This window comes from Sinocyclocheilus rhinocerous, unplaced genomic scaffold (genome assembly GCF_001515625.1).
Source record: "Sinocyclocheilus rhinocerous isolate Xijiao unplaced genomic scaffold, SAMN03320098_v1.1 scaffold688, whole genome shotgun sequence".
NCBI classification, from domain to species: domain Eukaryota; kingdom Metazoa; phylum Chordata; class Actinopteri; order Cypriniformes; family Cyprinidae; genus Sinocyclocheilus; species Sinocyclocheilus rhinocerous.
This window is the reverse complement of record NW_015651641.1, coordinates 2,486,020-2,506,354: the sequence shown is the minus strand read 5'-3', so window position 1 is coordinate 2,506,354 and position 20,335 is coordinate 2,486,020. Positions and strand designations below refer to the sequence as shown.

At 35.1% G+C, this 20,335-nt stretch overlaps 2 protein-coding genes across 2 annotated transcripts in view; both read left to right on the top strand.

The window, feature by feature from the left end:
• LOC107713284 (solute carrier family 2, facilitated glucose transporter member 11-like) overlaps positions 1-2,018 on the top strand; it is an 8,278-nt gene extending 6,260 nt beyond the window's left edge. The window contains exons 10-12 of the mRNA XM_016518739.1: positions 186-261; positions 358-485; positions 1,800-2,018. Of these exons, the coding sequence (XP_016374225.1) occupies positions 186-261; positions 358-485; positions 1,800-2,018 (423 nt within the window). The remainder of the gene's footprint in view (positions 1-185; positions 262-357; positions 486-1,799) is intronic.
• Positions 2,019-5,128: 3,110 nt separating this feature from the next.
• LOC107713283 (cytosolic purine 5'-nucleotidase-like) lies at positions 5,129-19,282 on the top strand. Its single transcript, XM_016518738.1, has 17 exons — positions 5,129-5,369; positions 8,533-8,606; positions 8,693-8,810; positions 11,875-11,970; positions 13,331-13,422; positions 13,507-13,564; positions 14,675-14,768; positions 15,355-15,438; positions 15,567-15,608; positions 15,709-15,810; positions 16,854-16,920; positions 17,019-17,189; positions 17,280-17,331; positions 17,601-17,661; positions 17,998-18,174; positions 18,343-18,429; positions 18,635-19,282. Exons 1-17 carry the CDS (start codon positions 5,332-5,334, stop codon positions 18,716-18,718), a joined length of 1,497 nt encoding a protein of 498 aa, XP_016374224.1. The 5' UTR covers positions 5,129-5,331; the 3' UTR covers positions 18,719-19,282.
• Positions 19,283-20,335: the final 1,053 nt, after the last annotated feature.

The window sequence follows — 20,335 nt, the reverse complement described above, 5'->3', positions numbered from 1 at the left end:
ATGTGTTTTTTTTAACCTTAAACCGCATAAACACATTTCATTACACCAAATACACAAAATAATGTTCTTTTTTAGCAACGTTATATGACCCCTTTAAATAAACTGATATTATTTTTGTGACTAACAAGCCACTGTTTATGCTACATGAAACTATTCCTGAAATTGGATTTGTCTGGCTTTTGTAGGACCTTGTATCCTGGATGCCTTATTGCAGCATGGTCCTTATTTTCACCTACATCATCTTCTTCTCTAGCGGGCCAGGTACATCCACACATTTTTCTCCTGCAGTGAGAAGTTCAGATGCTTGTTTGTGGCCTTATTTCTTAGCAATACTCTTGTGAATTCTCTCTTCCACAGCCGGGGTGACAGCACCACTTCCTGGTGAGATTTTCACACAGTCCTATAAACCACCAGCATTCATGGTAGCCTGCATCCTCAACTGGGTGGGACTCTTCCTGGTGGGCATGTTGTTTCCTCTCATAGTGGTGAGCCTTTATAATTTTATGGCTTTGTGACCTGTTTTTTGTTGTTGTTGAAAAATGAAAGGTGCAGAAACATTTTACACATAGAGAAATAGTATGTTTGAAAAATGTTTGAAAGATGTGCACACACAAGTTTTAGTTCATATTAGTAGCCTAATAAAAACAGTTTTTAAATTAATTCTAATAGGCTTCATCACGCAGTGAATGCTTTTGAACTCTCAAGACGTGTTTTTGTTTGTTTTTTTCAAAGTGAGTGACATACTTGATAATGTCAGCTTGCATATCGTTAAAACAACAATTACGATTTTATCGTAGACGATAAATATCGCACACCCCTACATGGAGCGGGTCTCTTTATGGAGGCTGCCATTTTGAGATCACATGAGCAGATGAATTGTACTGAGTTTATTTGGTTACTCCTCTTGTTAGGCAACACTTTCAGGCAATTAATCATGCCTTAATGTAAAATAGTGCACTTCTACATTGGAATCTGTAGCTGAAAACGTGTGCTTTTGCATACATTAAAGGGTTAGTTCACCCAAAAATGAAAATTCTGTCATTAATTACTCACACTCATGTCGTTCCAAACCCGTAAGACCTTCGTTCATCTTCGGAACACAAATTAAGATATTTTGACCCTCTATAGACAGCAAGGTAACTACCACAGTCAAGGCCCAGAAAGGCAGTAAGGGCATCATTAAAATAGTCCATGTGACATCAGTGGTTCAACTGTAATATTATGAAGCTATGATAATACTTTTTGTGCGCAAAAGAGTACCACAACGCATGCGCGTGCTTTCCTCTGCTCGTAAACAAGGCACAGCGCATGCGTGTTCTACGTCAGCAGCATCACGCGCATACGTCGTGTTACTTTCGATAATGACGGTAGATGGTAACTCGCGGGAGAAGAATTGTTGAATAAAGTCATTATTTTTGTTTTCTTTGCGCACAAAAAGTATTCTCGTAGCTTTGTAAAATTACGGTTGAACCACTGATGTCACATGGACCATTTTAACGATGTTCTTACCACCTTCTGGGCCTTGAATGTGGAAGTTACCTTGCTGTCTATGGAGGGTCAGAAAGCTCTCAGATCTCATCAAAATATCTTAATTTGCGTTCCGAAGATGAACGAAGATCTTACTGGTTTGGAATGACATGAGGGTTAGTAATTAATGACAGAATTTTCATTTTTGAGTGAACTATCCCTTTAACACCACTAGGGACAGTATAAGTCTAAGATGACATAAAATGACAGAATACACCATTGAAACTTATTCACAGTTAGTTATTCCTTTCTAATGTATTTTTCCATTGCAGGAGCATTTGGATTATTTCTGCTTCCTCATATTTTTTGTGTTCTGCTTCTTCTCTGGCGTTTTTGTGTGGTTCCACGTGCCTGAGACAAAGAATAAAACTGTTCTGGAGATCACAGAGGACTTTAAGAGAATGCACCAGAAACGCAGACACTCACTACAGTCCAAACTGAGCTCAATACATATAAACAACATCCAGACCACCATATGTACCAAGCTTTAGCACCAGTTCAGAATCAGTCATGTAGTCAAATCAGACACTGACCAATAAAAAGTCATTCGTTCTTTAGGCTGACAGCTGTGTGGTCTGTTCGGCTATTCTGTTGGTGACATCAAGTATGTTAAACTGTAAGCCACATCCCATTTGTAAACTCAAAATCCAATTTCAATTAGAGGCGAACTGAATGTTGAATCAATATATTTGTACTTTGTCATGCCAAGGGACACTGATTTAGGTTTGGCCTGATACGACTGCTGTGGTGCAATGACTTTATTGACACTGCTCCTTGGATGGCTCTGTAGAGTGATTAGTAAGGCTTGAGTATCTATCGAATCCTCAGAGGTGTGTTGACCTCTTACCACACTATAAAGTTATCAAATTAAATATTGGACTACACCAAAATGACTATGTAATGTGGCATCTCTCATAAATCATATATATGAGGCTCACTTAAACTGCTCAGAAAATTGCCTTAATGTTTATACCATGTGGCTGTTTTATTCTTTTATTCAATTACAGTAAATGTTTTTCATGTGGTCTTATTTGGATTGACTATTCCAAAAAAAATAAAGATATTCAAAAACTAGCAACCATAAAAACTGAAGAAATCTTTTTTTCTTCGGATGAACACACACACAAAAAAGGATATTTTGACAAATGTTTATAACCAAACAGTTGTGGTTACTGTTGACTTCCATTGTATGGACAAAAACACTTGAAGAAAAAAAAACTAATATTGTTTTTGTTAATTGAAATATCAAATAAAATGCAAATATTAGGTGAAAACCTAAAAACTTAAATGAAAATGAGAAATGTTGCCTTGGCAACTAACTGAAATAAAATTAGTTCAAGTACTAAAATAACTAAAACTAATATAAAAATTAATTAAAGCTAAATAGAAATGGAAAAAAAGTATAATAATTGAGCCCATAAATTAAATCTTAAACTAAAATGAAACCTGAAAATATGAAAATAAAAGCCAGTTCAAAACATTTATTAACAATATAATAATAGTATTTAAAAAAAACTAATAAAATTGACAAAAGCTCATACAATTAAAACAAATTCAATTTAAAATTAAAACTGAAAATTATAAATAATAATAATAAAATGAAAGCTGATTCAAAATATTTATAAATAGTATAATAATAATATATAATAATAAAATATCACTACTAAAATTTTCATTTTGGAGTGAACTATTTGAACTATTTGGTCTTTTCAACATTTAATCAGTAAAACTATGAAGAAACCGGGAAAAAAATGATAATTATAATAATTGATTATAATCATCATAATCATAATAATAAAATGTACACATTTGCAACATTTAAAACTCACGTGACAACTTTTGCCCCGACTGGTTACTGAGGTATAGCCACTGTGACAACTTGCGCCGGCGTAAGGGACGTACTCTCTTCTCCTGAATGTGAATGAAGGGAGGAAGGCTGCGCTAAATGAAATATTGATGCGAGGTTAATTGTAAATGCTCATGACTGTGGTGAGCCCGGCGGTATTGATTGCCAAGTGTTTGGACGCTGAACGTGAGCTTTGCGCGTGCGGCGCTCTGATAACACAATCTACTGCTCGAGCCGCGCGTCTGTTGGTGACATCAAGTATGTTAAACTGTAAGCCACATCCCATTTGTAAACTCAAAATCCAATTTCAATTAGAGGCGAACTGAATGTTGAATCAATATATTTGTACTTTGTCATGCCAAGGGACACTGATTTAGGTTTGGCCTGATACGACTGCTGTGGTGCAATGACTTTATTGACACTGCTCCTTGGATGGCTCTGTAGAGTGATTAGTAAGGCTTGAGTATCTATCGAATCCTCAGAGGTGTGTTGACCTCTTACCACACTATAAAGTTATCAAATTAAATATTGGACTACACCAAAATGACTATGTAATGTGGCATCTCTCATAAATCATATATATGAGGCTCACTTAAACTGCTCAGAAAATTGCCTTAATGTTTATACCATGTGGCTGTTTTATTCTTTTATTCAATTACAGTAAATGTTTTTCATGTGGTCTTATTTGGATTGACTATTCCAAAAAAAATAAAGATATTCAAAAACTAGCAACCATAAAAACTGAAGAAATCTTTTTTTCTTCGGATGAACACACAAAAAAAGGATATTTTGATTTTTTTTTATAACCAAACAGTTGTGGTTACTGTTGACTTCCATTGTATGGACAAAAACACTTGAAGAAAAAAAAACTAATATTGTTTTTGTTAATTGAAATATCAAATAAAATGCAAATATTAGGTGAAAACCTAAAAACTTAAATGAAAATGAGAAATGTTGCCTTGGCAACTAACTGAAATAAAATTAGTTCAAGTACTAAAATAACTAAAACTAATATAAAAATTAATTAAAGCTAAATAGAAATGGAAAAAAAGTATAATAATTGAGCCCATAAATTAAATCTTAAACTAAAATGAAACCTGAAAATATGAAAATAAAAGCCAGTTCAAAACATTTATTAACAATATAATAATAGTATTTAAAAAAAACTAATAAAATTGACAAAAGCTCATACAATTAAAACAAATTCAATTTAAAATTAAAACTGAAAATTATAAATAATAATAATAAAATGAAAGCTGATTCAAAATATTTATAAATAGTATAATAATAATATATAATAATAAAATATCACTACTAAAATTTTCATTTTGGAGTGAACTATTTGAACTATTTGGTCTTTTCAACATTTAATCAGTAAAACTATGAAGAAACCGGGAAAAAAATGATAATTATAATAATTGATTATAATCATCATAATCATAATAATAAAATGTACACATTTGCAACATTTAAAACTCACGTGACAACTTTTGCCCCGACTGGTTACTGAGGTATAGCCACTGTGACAACTTGCCCCGGCGTAAGGAACGTACTCTCTTCTCCTGAATGTGAATGAAGGGAGGAAGGCTGCGCTAAATGAAATATTGATGCGAGGTTAATTGTAAATGCTCATGACTGTGGTGAGCCCGGCGGTATTGATTGCCAAGTGTTTGGACGCTGAACGTGAGCTTTGCGCGTGCGGCGCTCTGATAACACAATCTACTGCTCGAGCCGCGCGCAGCAGCCAAACTTCACTCGTGTTCGCGTGCATCCCACATACGCCCAAATTACGCACATAGGGCTCCTGTTTACATGCCAAACCCAAGGAAAACGTACACTGGTGATGTCAGCATCATGGTACAATTTAAAGAGGAGTCTCAAAGAGGAGTTTCGTGACAGCTTCACACTGCTGGTTATAATAATAGCGAGAGATTTGTGGAGCAGACCGCACTCTCGCGATGGAGCCGCGCGCCGCCAAAAGAGAAATCATTCAGAGGTAAGAACAGGTACTTTTACACATTCATCCAGGTGCAAACAGCAGCGTTAAACCAACCGCCGAGTCACAGCTCTTAGTATTTGTTTGTTTTAATAAGATGATAATATACTTTAGCTCCACTGACAGACTTTGGGCTTCTTGCTTTAATGGATATAGATTGACTTACAGCATCACACACTTTGGACGAATGCCCCAGATAATATCTAAACGAAACGTACCTCTTTCAAACAATAACACCATAAATCTTTCTTAAAACAATAACTGCTAATTTAATTTTAAAGATTTTTTTTTAAAGGTGTTACAGTGTAATTACATTACTATTACTACTGAGTAATATGTACATACTACAGGGTTTGGTTTAGGGTTGGTTGATTGTAATTGTAATTTACAGTTACTCTTATAGTAGGTACATGTAACATATAAGAAGGACACCGTAAGATTAGTATTCTTTAAGTAAGTATTATTTGTTTACTTATTTATTCATTAATTAATTCATGTACTCATTCATTGAGTTAGCTGGTCCTGTTTGTTTGATTACTCTTATCTATTTAAAGATTAAAGACTGATTGTTTCTGTTCTCTTTGAATAGTTAGTCATAGATGAGCAGTCACATCTATTTCAGATAATTCACTTTTTGTCATCATCAAGGTTTTGGACATAGACTTCAAGGAATAGTTAATACCTAAAATTATTATTATTTTTACTCCGTATGACATTATTTTTTCTGTGGAACACAAAAGGATGAGTAAACGGAATGTTCATTTTAGGATGATCTATCCCTTTAGGAATTCATGTTTGTCAACAAACGTGAAAAAAAAACTGACAAGAAAGTTGTATATGACATAGCAAACACATGACTAATGACACAACCTCTTTTACATCTTCAGCTGAACCCGAGTGAGTCACTGAGACTCGACATAAAAAACTAATTGTTGAGAATAAAAACAATAGTCATCAAGCAACTATTTGCTTTTTCAACAAATTTCAAATTGTATCATTTAGAGATATAAATATTGAGATTTGAGATATAAATTGTTTGTTTTATATATATATATATATATATATATATATATATATCTGTGTGTGTATACACGCACACACATTTACATTTAGTCATTTCGCAGATGCTTTTATCCAAAGCGATTTACAAATGAGGACAACAGAAGCAATCAAACCAACAAAAGAGCAACAATATGTAAGTGCTGTGACAAGTCCCAGTTAGTCTAACGCAGTACATGTAGGAAGTTGTTTTTACAATAAATAAAAAGAAAACAAGTAGATAGAATAGAAAAAGAATAGAGAACGCTTGTGTTAGATATATGTATGTATGCTTTATATGTATTTCAACATGGCAGACACTTAATATGTCAAATGAACTATGCTTTCTTGTTAGAATCTTACATAGATCTTAATATTTGATACACAACCCTCAATGGTGACAATCAACAACATAAAACGTGATAAACCAAAAGTGTCTTAATTTCACAACACAACAAATTTGTTCAGACAACTGTGTTTGAGCAGTTGGGAAAAATTTGGAGAAATTCTGTTCTATTCACATATCTTATTTTTTTTTTGCTCATATAAGCATTTCAAGCTTTCTTTCTCATATTCAATATTAATTGACTGTTGAGCTTGTAACATTTAAAATATCATTTGATTTAATCAAACTGCATTGTCTATTTTTAGATTTCTTAGTGAGTACTTTCCACCCTAAATATAAAAACATGACTGGCTTACATAGAAAAACTGCCAAGAAGAGAGTGTGCCAGTTGGCTGTTCCTTCACTCTACGTCTTTACGTCTTTTAAGCGGCAGTTACCTCACACCAGCTGGACTGATGTCATATGTGAGGGACCTGATAAGAACAGACCTAAACTGTGCTGACATGATACATAGTGACATGTGATAAGCACTGCACATGTTTGAATGCAAACACTTTGTAAATGACTACTTTTGGCGGTATAATGTGTTCTTGTAGATAAGCTGATATTGCCACGGCCTAAACAACACTGAGGTTGTGGGTTTGATTATAACTAGAATGCAGTGTAGGTTACTGTGTTATATATATATATATATATATATATATATATATCTGTGTGTGTATACACGCACACACATTTACATTTAGTCATTTCGCAGATGCTTTTATCCAAAGCGATTTACAAATGAGGACAACAGAAGCAATCAAACCAACAAAAGAGCAACAATATGTAAGTGCTGTGACAAGTCCCAGTTAGTCTAACGCAGTACATGTAGGAAGTTGTTTTTACAATAAATAAAAAGAAAACAAGTAGATAGAATAGAAAAAGAATAGAGAACGCTTGTGTTAGATATATGTATGTATGCTTTATATGTATTTCAACATGGCAGACACTTAATATGTCAAATGAACTATGCTTTCTTGTTAGAATCTTACATAGATCTTAATATTTGATACACAACCCTCAATGGTGACAATCAACAACATAAAACGTGATAAACCAAAAGTGTCTTAATTTCACAACACAACAAATTTGTTCAGACAACTGTGTTTGAGCAGTTGGGAAAAATTTGGAGAAATTCTGTTCTATTCACATATCTTTTTTTTTTTTTGCTCATATAAGCATTTCAAGCTTTCTTTCTCATATTCAATATTAATTGACTGTTGAGCTTGTAACATTTAAAATATCATTTGATTTAATCAAACTGCATTGTCTATTTTTAGATTTCTTAGTGAGTACTTTCCACCCTAAATATAAAAACATGACTGGCTTACATAGAAAAACTGCCAAGAAGAGAGTGTGCCAGTTGGCTGTTCCTTCACTCTACGTCTTTACGTCTTTTAAGCGGCAGTTACCTCACACCAGCTGGACTGATGTCATATGTGAGGGACCTGATAAGAACAGACCTAAACTGTGCTGACATGATACATAGTGACATGTGATAAGCACTGCACATGTTTGAATGCAAACACTTTGTAAATGACTACTTTTGGCGGTATAATGTGTTCTTGTAGATAAGCTGATATTGCCACGGCCTAAACAACACTGAGGTTGTGGGTTTGATTATAACTAGAATGCAGTGTAGGTTACTGTGGATAAAAGCAAATCGATAACTGTGAGAAAGGTAGTGTTGACCTACCCATCAAAGTAAAGGAAATAACCTCCTGTCTTTCCCTTCAGGGTGTTTGTGAACCGGAGTTTGACGCTTGAAAACATCAAGTGCTATGGCTTCGACATGGATTACACTCTGGCAGGTGAGAGCGTTTATAGCGCCTTTGGGACAAGCTGTCAGACTATGTGTGAAGTGCTTCGTTCACATCGACTCTCTGGTTTTCAACAGTGTATAAGTCTCCAGAGTATGAGAGTCTGGGCTTTGAGCTGCTCAGGGACAGGCTGGTGTCAATGGGATATCCACACGAGCTGCTGGGCTATATGTACGACCCCACCTTCCCCACGCGGTAAGTGTTGCTCCCTTAATGGGTCTGGATTAGGCTATATCAGGTCAGTGAGCTCATAGTAAAGGCTTTTGAGGCTTGCTGTGTGTCGGCGCAAGCAGAACGTTGACTATGTTTACATGCACATCATTTCTTATTATCCATATTCTGGTTAAAGGGATCGTTCACCCAAAAATGAAAATTGTGTCATGAATTACTCACCCTCCACTTGTTTCAAACCTGTGAGTTTCTTTCTTTTGTTGAGCACAAAAGAAGATATTCTAAAGAATGTTGGTAATCATACAGTTCAGAATCAGTAAGAGCTTTATAGCCAAGTGTGTTTACACACACAAGGAATTCGTCTTGGTGTCAGGAGCTTCCAGTACAGAAAGTACAGACATACATATAATTGAAGATAATAAAACACTAATAATAAAGAGAATAGACAAATAATAATAATAATAACAATATAGTAATAAAATATAGAGAAGAAGAGGAAAGAGAAAAAGAAAAGAAAAGAGAAAGCAGAAGAAAATAGAGATAAAGAAAATATCAGTTGCCGGTAGCCGTTGACTTTCATAGTATGGAAAGAAAATAGTATGGAAGTCAATGGCTACCATCAACTGTTTGGCTACAAACATTCTTCAAAATATCTTCTTTTGTGTTCAACAGAAGAAAGAAACTCATACAGGTTTGAAACATGTGGAGGGTGAGTAAATCATGACACAATTTTCATTTTTGAGGAACATTGCGCCACAAAAAAACTGTTCTGTTGATTTCAATGGGAATGGTGATTCACAACAGGCAAAATTTAAACGACTTAAACAGTAAAAACAGTATAGTAACAACAGTATAGAATGCAATAAAATTCCAAAATGTAGCTCATGGGAATCTTTTAGTCCTTCAGAAAAAAAAGGTACAAAACTGTGGTACCCTTTCAAAAGAACTAGGTATACTTTAGTTACTATGTACTTTTAAAGGGGACATCGGATGCAAAATTCACTTTTACACGGTGTCTGCATATAATGTGTCTTAACAGTGTGTTGACACAACCACCCTACAATGATAAAAATCCATTCACTCAGTTTTTTTTTAATCCACAAAAAAAACTAAACGGTCTCAATTATCAAGCCGTTTTGATTTTCTGAGCAGTATGACATCATAATGCTCAGGCCCCGCCCACGACCGCTGACGGACTGTCCCGTATTAGCATATCTCCGCCCTCAGCCAGTTGTATGCTGTCCACCATTTTCTCCGCGCTCGAGCAGCGGTAGCGACAACAATGTCTCGTAAGCAATGCAGGTGTTTTGTAGATGGATGTAAAAGTGAACATAAGAGTCTTCATTTTCTCCCAACATCAGAGCCACTGAATACACAAAAATGCAGAAGAGAGGGGTGGGGTGAGCAGAGCTCATTAGCATTTAAAGACACATGGTCGCTGTGAACAGAGCTGTTTTTGACAAGGTAAAAAGGGTGTTGTTTTATACAACCAAATATGTTGCAGACATTTCATGAAGACTCTAAAGAATCATACCAATCTGATGATGTCCCCTTTAAAGTACTTATATGTACCTTTAAGGTATATGTACTATTTAGGGGTAAATATGGTACAAAGATTTTTAGCTTTTGTACCTCAATTCCAGTCCTGGGGACCCTCTGCTCTGCACATTTTGAATGTCTCTCTTATCTGACACACTCAGTTCAGTTCATGTATCTCTCTCCTTACGAGCTGATAATCTGATTAAGGTGTGTTAAATAAGGGAGACATGCAAAATGTGCAGAGCAGGGGGTCCCCAGGACTGGAATTGATGAACCAGGCTTAGGGTACCGCTCCAGTGACAGGACTGCATGTTCATTTGCTTTTAAGTCAATGCAAAATGCCATTCATAACTCAAAATCCAGTCACTTCCATCTGAAATTGATAGAATTTTTGAAAAAGAAGCACGTGTAGCAGGAAGGGAGGGATTGAAAAGTAAGAGGGATTTGTGAATGAATGTTGTATTAGAAATGGAGAAAGTTATTAAATTTTGATAAAACTATGAACGCAAGGATTTTTAATATAGAATAATGTGCAGTTAGGAACTGTGCATGATAAGACCAGAAATGTGTATTAAGAAGTCAAAGGATTAGTTTTCATTTATGTTGACTTTATTATTTGGACAAAAGTTTCTATCTTTTGTCTTGTCCTTGAACTGCATAGGTCTCATATCAATCAAAATGATTAATTACACAATTAAGTTAACACATTTACATGATACAATGCTGTTCAAAAGTTTGGGGTCTGTAAGATTTTTTTTATGTATTTAAAAGAAGTCTACTATGCTCAAGGCAGCATTAATTTAATCAAAAATACAGCAAATGAAAATGAAATAATGAATTGTGAAAAATATATTGTGAAATATTATTAATATAATTTAACATAACAGTTATTTATTTGAATATGTTTTAAAATGCTAAATATTTTTTTGTGGAAAATGTGATACAATTTTATTATCCTACTTTTTCAGGGTTCTTTGATGAATAGAAAGGTCAAAAGAACAACAATTATTTGAAATAGAAATCTTTTGTAACAATGTAAAAGTCTTTACTGTCACGTTTGATCAATTATAGCATCCTTGCTGAATAAAAGTATTAATAAAAAAATAAAAAAACTTTTGAACAGTAGTACACATCATCACATAATTCCAATATGAACTTATTTCTTTAGTATAAGACCGTATGAGTATAAATGGACCTTAAGCCCACTTCATTTTCATGTGGAAACCAGTCAGTTTGTAGTCACTTTTGAGCCTATTATAAACCATTTATGAGAGACTTTGTGGGCAACCATACAAATAGAAACGTCCTGCGTTACACCAGTCTCAAGGGTCTCATAAAGCAGAAGGTCGCTTGAGGTCATTATTAAAGCAGACTGAATAGCAAACGCAGACAGTTAAACTCTCTGCTCAATGATACTGCTGAGGGAACTCTTGTACTCTTGTGTTAACTCCTAAGAGGGCCATATTTTGCTATAAATTATTCACTTGTCTGAATGCTTACAGACTCTGGTTCTTTCAAGCGTTCTCTCTCTTTCTCCTCTTCTCTCCAGAGGTCTGGTGTACGATACCACGTATGGGAACCTGTTGAAAATAGACTCCAATGGAAACATCCTGGTATGCACTCACGGCTTTGAGTACCTGAGAGGGTGAGTGAGATGGTTCATTGTGGCGCGGGTCAGTGGTGTATTGAGTGAGAGTTTTCTCACAAATGCCCCCTCGACCTTTCACTGACACCAGAAGATTTCAACAAAGTAGAGTGCTGCGTGGGACAAAACATTAAAGAGAGCCAGGCTGAAAGCCAATAAACCCAATGTGAGGGAACGGCGAGGTCAAGCGCTGTGTAGAAACACTAGCACAGCAGAGCGAGGCATTCAGTCTTTAATATCGCAATTTAATGCATTGAAGTTCTCATTATTGCAATTATTATAGCAATACTTAGCCTAAATGTAATATCTGAATCACAGCACAACTGTTTTCAACATTGATAATAATAAGAAATGCAAATCAGCATATTATTATGATTTCTGAAGGATCATGTGACACTGAAGACGGGAGTAACGATGCTGAAAATTCAGCTTTGCATCACAAGAATAAATTCTATTTTAAAATATATTCAAATAGAAACTAGATATTTTAAACTATAATAATATTTCACAATATTAATGTTTTTACTGTATTTTTGAAATGCAGCTTTGGTGAGCAAAGACACTTTCAAAAACATAAAAAAGGTACACACTCAAACTGTTAAACGGTAGTGTATATATAATAAAATATTTATATCTTATACATCATAAAACATTTAATTTGACCTCCTGAGGTGGATGAACATCAGGGTTAAGAAGAAAAGGTTTTAACCCCTATTTTATAGTCTTTTTGTAGAAAATAGACCCAACCACTCTATTTAGCTCTAACACAGATGATGGACTCATATTAGTAGTGTATTTATATCTAACACCTCACACCTGCCATAGAATAGCATTGTGGAGTGTAGATTTTGCTGTTGATTTCTTAGTATGGCTTTCTGAGACTGATGAAAGAGGTTGAGGACAGGCGTAACTGGACCATTGACCAAGTCCTGGCTCTCCTTTTAAAACACACACCACCAGATTTACACGTTCATATTCACACAGATTTAAGAACAGTAGTGGCATTTTTATTATTATTCTCAAACTTGAGGACAAACAGAGCATGGATCAGCATCGGGAGTGTCCTCGTGTATAAGACAGCATAATAAATGGTGTTTCATCAGACGCCACACGTCGTGGGGTATTGTAGGCACAGTTTTATTTAGCAAGGGATCAGTTTTTTGAGAATAGTAGTTGTTAGAGCTCTCTCAGCACTGGCTGCTGTGACATACAGTATTATCTGGGCAGCTCAGTGGCAGACTGTTACTGCTCTGTCACCAGCTTTCCAATGCGTTTCAAATGCTTTTATATGCTGTATATGGTGTGTCAGGAAGCTGATATACCTGCTGTTATTCTCATTAAAATGTGTGTCTGTTTGCAGCGGACAGGTCGATGAGTATTATCCAAACAAGTTCATCCAGAGGGACGACACGAACCGCTTTTACGTCCTCAACACGCTTTTCAACCTTCCAGGTTCAATGACAGTGACACATTTACATGGTCGAGTGAAAGGATAATTGATTCTGTTAACATGATTTGTCCCTCTCCTGTTCTCAGAGACGTATCTGTATGCGTGCCTGGTTGACTTTTTCACCAAAAGCAGCAGATACAAAAAGTGAGTGAATTATTCTTTAATTGCAAGAGTTTACAGCAATTAAACTCCTTTACTGTCTATCAGACAGCGAGTGATATTCATAATTAGCAATGTTTGCTAAAGTAAGCATCACTATTAATCTTGCTTATGCTTACAGCTAGGGATATCAATAAACCTTTATGATTTCAGATCGTTCACACGGCACATGTTAAAACCCAGAGCACATCAGCAACCAGATAACAAAGCCCTAGCAAGCCAAAAATTATTAAAATAAATATGACAAATTATTAAATATAAAATAATATCTTATTAACCCTGTAAAGCCTGACATATGAAAAAATAGTCATTATATATATATATATATATTAAATGGAACAGCTTTTTTTAAGGAAAAAACACAGTAATATTCAGAGGCACAAACTGAGCAAAAATATGCAATTTGGTGCAGATGTTGTTATTTATATGGCCAAAATGTATGATTAAATTCTAATAGCTTGTAATGTAAATCACATCTTTATGACAGTATAGCAGACTGCTTACATAAAGTACTTATAAATATCAGTTTTCATTCTGTTTATCCCAATAATATGTATTAGTAAGATGATATTTAATTGCTTAGTTTTATGATCAAAGCTCTGTAGGTTTTATTGTAGGACAAAACAATGCAAAGCAAAACGATAATTGAGAGATGAATGAATAAACGTTCCTCAAAAGCCTGATGATCATATTTGATACATTTGAACATGATTTTTCTGAAAAGTGATGTATGGATAATCAAGGAAACTTAAGTTGCTTCAATCCAGTAAATGCTGATCTTGAAATATTACTAGCAATATAAGAATTATTCTTACACTTACTTTATAAAAATCATTAAAAATTTCACAGCAGAAAGACGTGAACCACGACCTGAAGGTGGGAGTATTTTAAACTAAAAGACCTTTTACTTGATTATAGAAGATTATAGAAGGCATGTACTGTAGTAGACTGTGTGCAACCGTTTTTCAGCAAAATGTTGATCATGTTGATAATTTAGAGGCCTTAACTGCTATCCCTGTTGGGTTTATTTTTTGTAAACTTAAAATACGCCCAATAGGTGTCCAAAATCTCACTCACTCTTTCTCTCCCATTCAGTTGCTTGAAAGGGTTCAAACACGGCGACTTGTTCATGTCACACAGAAGCATGTTTCAGGACATTAGGGATGCCATGGATTACCTTCACGACACGGTAACCTATGCTACTTGTTCACCCTCTCGTGAAAGAATTTACTTCAAATTAAAATATGACTTGAAGGGTAGGTGATTTCGGAGAGGCTGTAGCAATAGCAAGCTAGCTTTGAAAGCATAAGATCCCACCCTCCTTGCAAATCACTCTCCAAAGCCACGCCTCCTCGCTCACAGGCAGATGAGAGACGGCGTTGGTGGAGGGTTGAATGCAAACGCTGTCAGATTAGCTCATGTCTCATTCACCGCGCATAATATTACAATAGTAACGCCTTCCATTCTTGCTCGGCCTGCAATAGTGTAATGGACAGCGCTGATCACCCATCATCTCTGAATGAACAGGGTGTGCGGAGGTATGCAAATACATACAATGACAGGCAGGTAGGACAGCCTATGGTAATCTTCAATATGATTGGATGAACATTTTATGGTCCTACACCTTCCACAGACGATATAAATACATATAAATACTTTTAGACCACTTAAAGGGTTAGTTCACCCAAAAATGAAAATTAGCATATGAATTACTCACCCTTAGAGGTATTTGTATGTGCCAAAAGACTCATTCATATATGTATCATTTTGTCTAGCCTCATCTTCCTGTGTTACTGAGCCGCATCAAGGAGGTCGCCAAAGTGTTCCTGGCCACCAACAGCGACTTCAATTACACCGAGGTAAGAAGAGCGCCGGCCCCCTAGAAATAATTTAAACTGCCACTGACAGGCTGCATATCATTGCACGCTATCATTAATATTCATAATTCCTTTTTAATCACACTGCATTACATCTTTTCTCAAATTAGGCAATTATGAAATACTTACTGGATTTTCCGTCTGGCTCTAAGGTAAGCAGCATGATCATGTTTACTCTGAGAAATGGCTTGTGACTGTTCTTGATCGCACACATAAAGATATTCCGATTCTGAAATGACTCCCGTTGTCTAGAACCCCAAGAAACTGTGGCGCTCATACTTTGATCTGGTGGTGGTGGACACGAAGAAGCCCTTGTTCTTTGCAGGGGGGACAGTGTTACGACAGGTAGACACGGTGAGTTATTAATGTTGTGTGCACTGCTACAAACACACAGAAAAAGCTTTGCACTCTTTTAAATAAAGCATTTATTCAGGCAAAAAGGGGGAGTAAAAACTATTATACCTGATTATTTCATTCATAACAATGAGAATATGGGTGAATCTGAAGCCTGTCAAGACCCTATTTTACCCCAAAACCAGAAAAAAGAAAACATTTAGAAACATTACAAATACACTACAAATGCAAACATTACACTTTGGGTAAAGTGCATTCCCCCCCATTTCTCTTTGCAGTGAATTGAAAAGTTTTGTTCTCAGTAACATAAATCCTTCCATTACGTAAAAAATATTATTACCTTTAAATATGCTGATTATAATACAATTGTGTCCAAGAAAAGATGATATAGTTAATATGTCATACAAATGGTCTAAAATGATATAAATTATTATATTATAAAATGTTATTTTATTATAAAATAATAAAAATCTCTATGCTTTATGGGGTGACATAAAACCTAGACATTTCATGATTTTTGCTGCTTAATATTTTTGTGGATTATTTTTTGTGACACATTACCATTCAAAAGTTTGAGATAAGTACAATTTAAAAAATATATATATTTCTTAAATATTCTGCAAGGAGGCATTAAATTGTTCAAAAGTGACAGTCAAAACATTTATAATGTTACAAAAGATTTTTATTTTAAATGAATGCTGTTTTTTTTTTTACTTTCTATTAATCAAAGAATCAGGTAATGGCTGCTGAAAATTCAGCTTTGCATCACAGAAATAAATGACATGTTAAAATATATTCAAATAGGAAACTGTTATTTTCAATTAAAATAATATTTAACAATATTACTGCATGTTTGATCAAATAAATGCAGCCTTGGTTCAGAAAAACAAACAAACCAACAACCCCAAACGCTGAGCGGTAGTATATTAGTAACATTGTAAGCTATGTTGCTTCTTTAACATTGAGTCACTTTGAGTTTAGTGAAATATCAGCAAACATCTAAGTGCGGATTGCACTTAAATCTCATCATTCTTCTTTTGTAGGACACTGGGAAGCTGCGTATCGGCACATACACCGGAATCCTTCAGCATGGGACAGTGTATTCTGGAGGTACTCAGATGTTCTTCTCATCAGGATCTGTTTGCTATGCTTGCACGAATGCACTCCTTTGGCTTATGTCAGTTATCCTTATTCAACCCCTTTCGTAGGATCTTCTGACATTGTCTGTGATTTGCTGGATGTTAGGGGGAAAGACATCCTCTATGTGGGGGATCACATCTTTGGCGATATCCTCAAGTCAAAGAAACGTCAAGGCTGGAAGACTTTCCTGGTGGTTCCTGAGCTTGTGAAAGAGCTGCACGTGTGGGCTGACAAAGCCAGTGAGTGTGTCTAATAAAATACCTTTAATATTTAGTTGTTGTTTTTTTTTTATAAAGAATGGCTGAAAATACTGTTTTTTTTTTTTATAGGTATGTTTGAGGAGTTAAAACATCTTGACATCTTCCTTGCAGAATTGTATCAGTGAGTATGATTTCGTCTCACATAGGTGCAATACTTGACATGATCGATAGATGGCGCAAAGAGGGCTGTTCTTAGTTGACATTAATTCGATTTTTCTTTTTATTATAGAAAATGTGTTAGATTATATTATATCGGCTTTTATGTTATAATTCAAGACATTATTTTGTCTCTTTATGAACTTTTTTTCTGGACGGCAAAACCTGAAACGCACACAAACAAACATCAACATCGAATGAACTTTTCATCTGACCTCTCATTCTATCCATCAGGCATTTGGACAGTGGAAGTCAAGAGTGCCCAGATATTAGTGCAATTCAGAACAGGATAAAGGTGAGCTCTGAGGATCATCTCGTACTTTACTCTGATGTTTTCCCATCGAATGCTGCGTTCATACCGTCAACTACAGACGTTGCATCCATCGATTCCGCCATGTTTCTAATTGACACACCCCCAACTCGGAAACTCGGGGCTTAAAGAAAATTTTGAGTTTCCCACTCGTAACAACGACTTTGTGGTGGCGTTCATGTGCGTTCAACTTGTAAATACGATCTATCCGACATGACTTGAACGCACCATAACTTCTTGCTCTTCATGCAAAATATCCAGAATTTTGTTTATACCAAAGTACTGGAACTGTTATAATAAAGTTGTTCATTTGGGTTTCAGATGGTGACGTATGGCATGGATCTGTGCTATGGGAAAATGGGCAGTCTTTTACGCTGTGGTTCCACCAAAACCCTCTTTGCCTGTCAGTTACTGCGCTATGCGGATATATACTCTACCTCCTGCCTCAACCTCCTAAACTACCCCTTCAGCTACCTCTTCAGAGCCCCTCTTGTCCTGGTAAGCCTGTCCTGCCTAACGATATTGGAATATTATTGTTTTGTCTTATTAATTATAAATATTCATATTTAATAATATTTTTATATTATTATTTCAAATGCAAGTATCAGTAAATATCATGAAACAGGTGCTGGTGTTTTATGTCTTTATTTTGACTGAATGTTGCAGCTGCCACATGAGGCCGCTGTGGAGTCTCAGACTAAAGAGCAGATCACAGAGCTGTCAGAGCACGTGCTCAAAACCACCAGCATCAAGGTTTGAACGGCACAATCACTTCATTTTTCATTCTCATAATTCTGTTATATATTTTGACGTAATTTTGTTGTATTCCTAAAATGCATTACACCCAAACATCAAGTGTTACAATATTGTCCTCCCGTGTTTTCTGTTTTAAATTGAGGTTTTATTTTCCTTTTCTAAATATTAAAGTGATTTACATCATTACATCTTTCCCACACAGCGGCAATGTGAGTGTGAAGACGGTGACTGTGGACAAGAAGATAATTGTGCCCAAAATAACCCACCTACCTCCACAGAGACATGAGGACTGAGTTCTTTCCTTTTTTTTACTGCTCTAAATATGAGCTTTTTATCAAGTGTGCATATACGTTTCACTTTAACATTTTCCAATCCTGCCTTAAAACTGTGTATTTATGTGGCTGAGTTGCAGTATTAGTTTTAACTTGAGTATGATTCCACTTCTGGCAGGTAATTGTGATTAAAAGGAATTTGCCAAGTTCTTTAAGTTAACAGCTTTTGTGTTGTTATTTGTAAAGCAAGTGTAAAATCTTTATTTAACCATTTTATTAAACTTTTATATTCAGTGTATTTAATTTAAGACCTTTGATAGAATGTAACTCAGTCTTTTGTCCGTCAGTCATGAATGCATGGAAACTGAAGAACTGGATTGCAGGATTTTTGAAGTCAAATGTTTATTTGCATATGTTTATAATATCTCCTCCCATGTGACAGAATCCCATACAATAATGCAGGGATTGACATATAATTGAGTAGAAAGTAACTTTAAAAATGTTTCTATGATTTAATAAGCCTATATTTGTGCATTTACAAGCTATTTTTCATAAGCATACTGAAAAAAATATTAAAGCACCATATTTTAGACGCTGTTGTCATTTATTTCTAATTTGATTGAACTCATGAATATTATTAAGACACGTGTAAAAGTTAATTTCCTGTTGTAATGAGTTAAACTAGAGTCGGTTCCTGCAACTTATCAACGGTATTTGAAGATAAGGAACTGTATTAAATCGACAAATTCGGTGATTAAATACGCAAGTAAAAAAAAAATGTAATCTATGGCGTGTAAACTAATCAACAAACGGACATCTTCAGGAAAATCTCTGTACGTTATGCTGTCCGTAAGATGGCGGCAAAGACTAGTGTGCGCACGACCTGACAATGAAGACCTTTCCTTTCACCATAATCAGCTACTGTTAGAACATAATTAGAAAATCATGACTGACTTTGACTTTGTATAAAAGGGTAAACAGCTCGTTTTTAATAAGCCGCTACTCTCTTCATGCAGATCTCGCGCTAATTTGTCTTCATTTCCGTTGCTTCGACCAATTTAACCTGAGAGGAGCGATAATGGCGAACAGTATAAACATTATAAATTATTAATTACCAAATTAACATTTATTACTACAGATATCGATACCTACAATGATAATCATAAATGTAAAGGTATGGAAACAGGTTGCTCCTACTGTGTAAATCAAGCGTTATTAATTACGATATAACTCAAAGAATAGCGTGTTATTTACATTCAAAACGAAGAGTTTAAATTCACAGAGGCCTGTGTGTGAATCACACTTAAACCCTTTCCACGAACACAGCACGTGAGGCATTTAGAGCAACACAGATCGTGATTTTGTTGTGAGAACTATTTTAAACTATTATTGCTTAACTTTAACCTATAGCGGTCCATTCAAATGGTGATTTTGGCCCGTCTTGACCTTCATGACTGAATCTAACACTAACATCATAAAACAAACATCATTTTGACTATGAATTCATTACAGTACAATCTTTTAATTATTAAAAAAAATCTAGCCTATATCTTCTAAAAAACAAATCAATTGAGCATTCAAGCCTGTTACTGCATGATTTTACTTCTATTATGGAAAAACATTCCTAATGA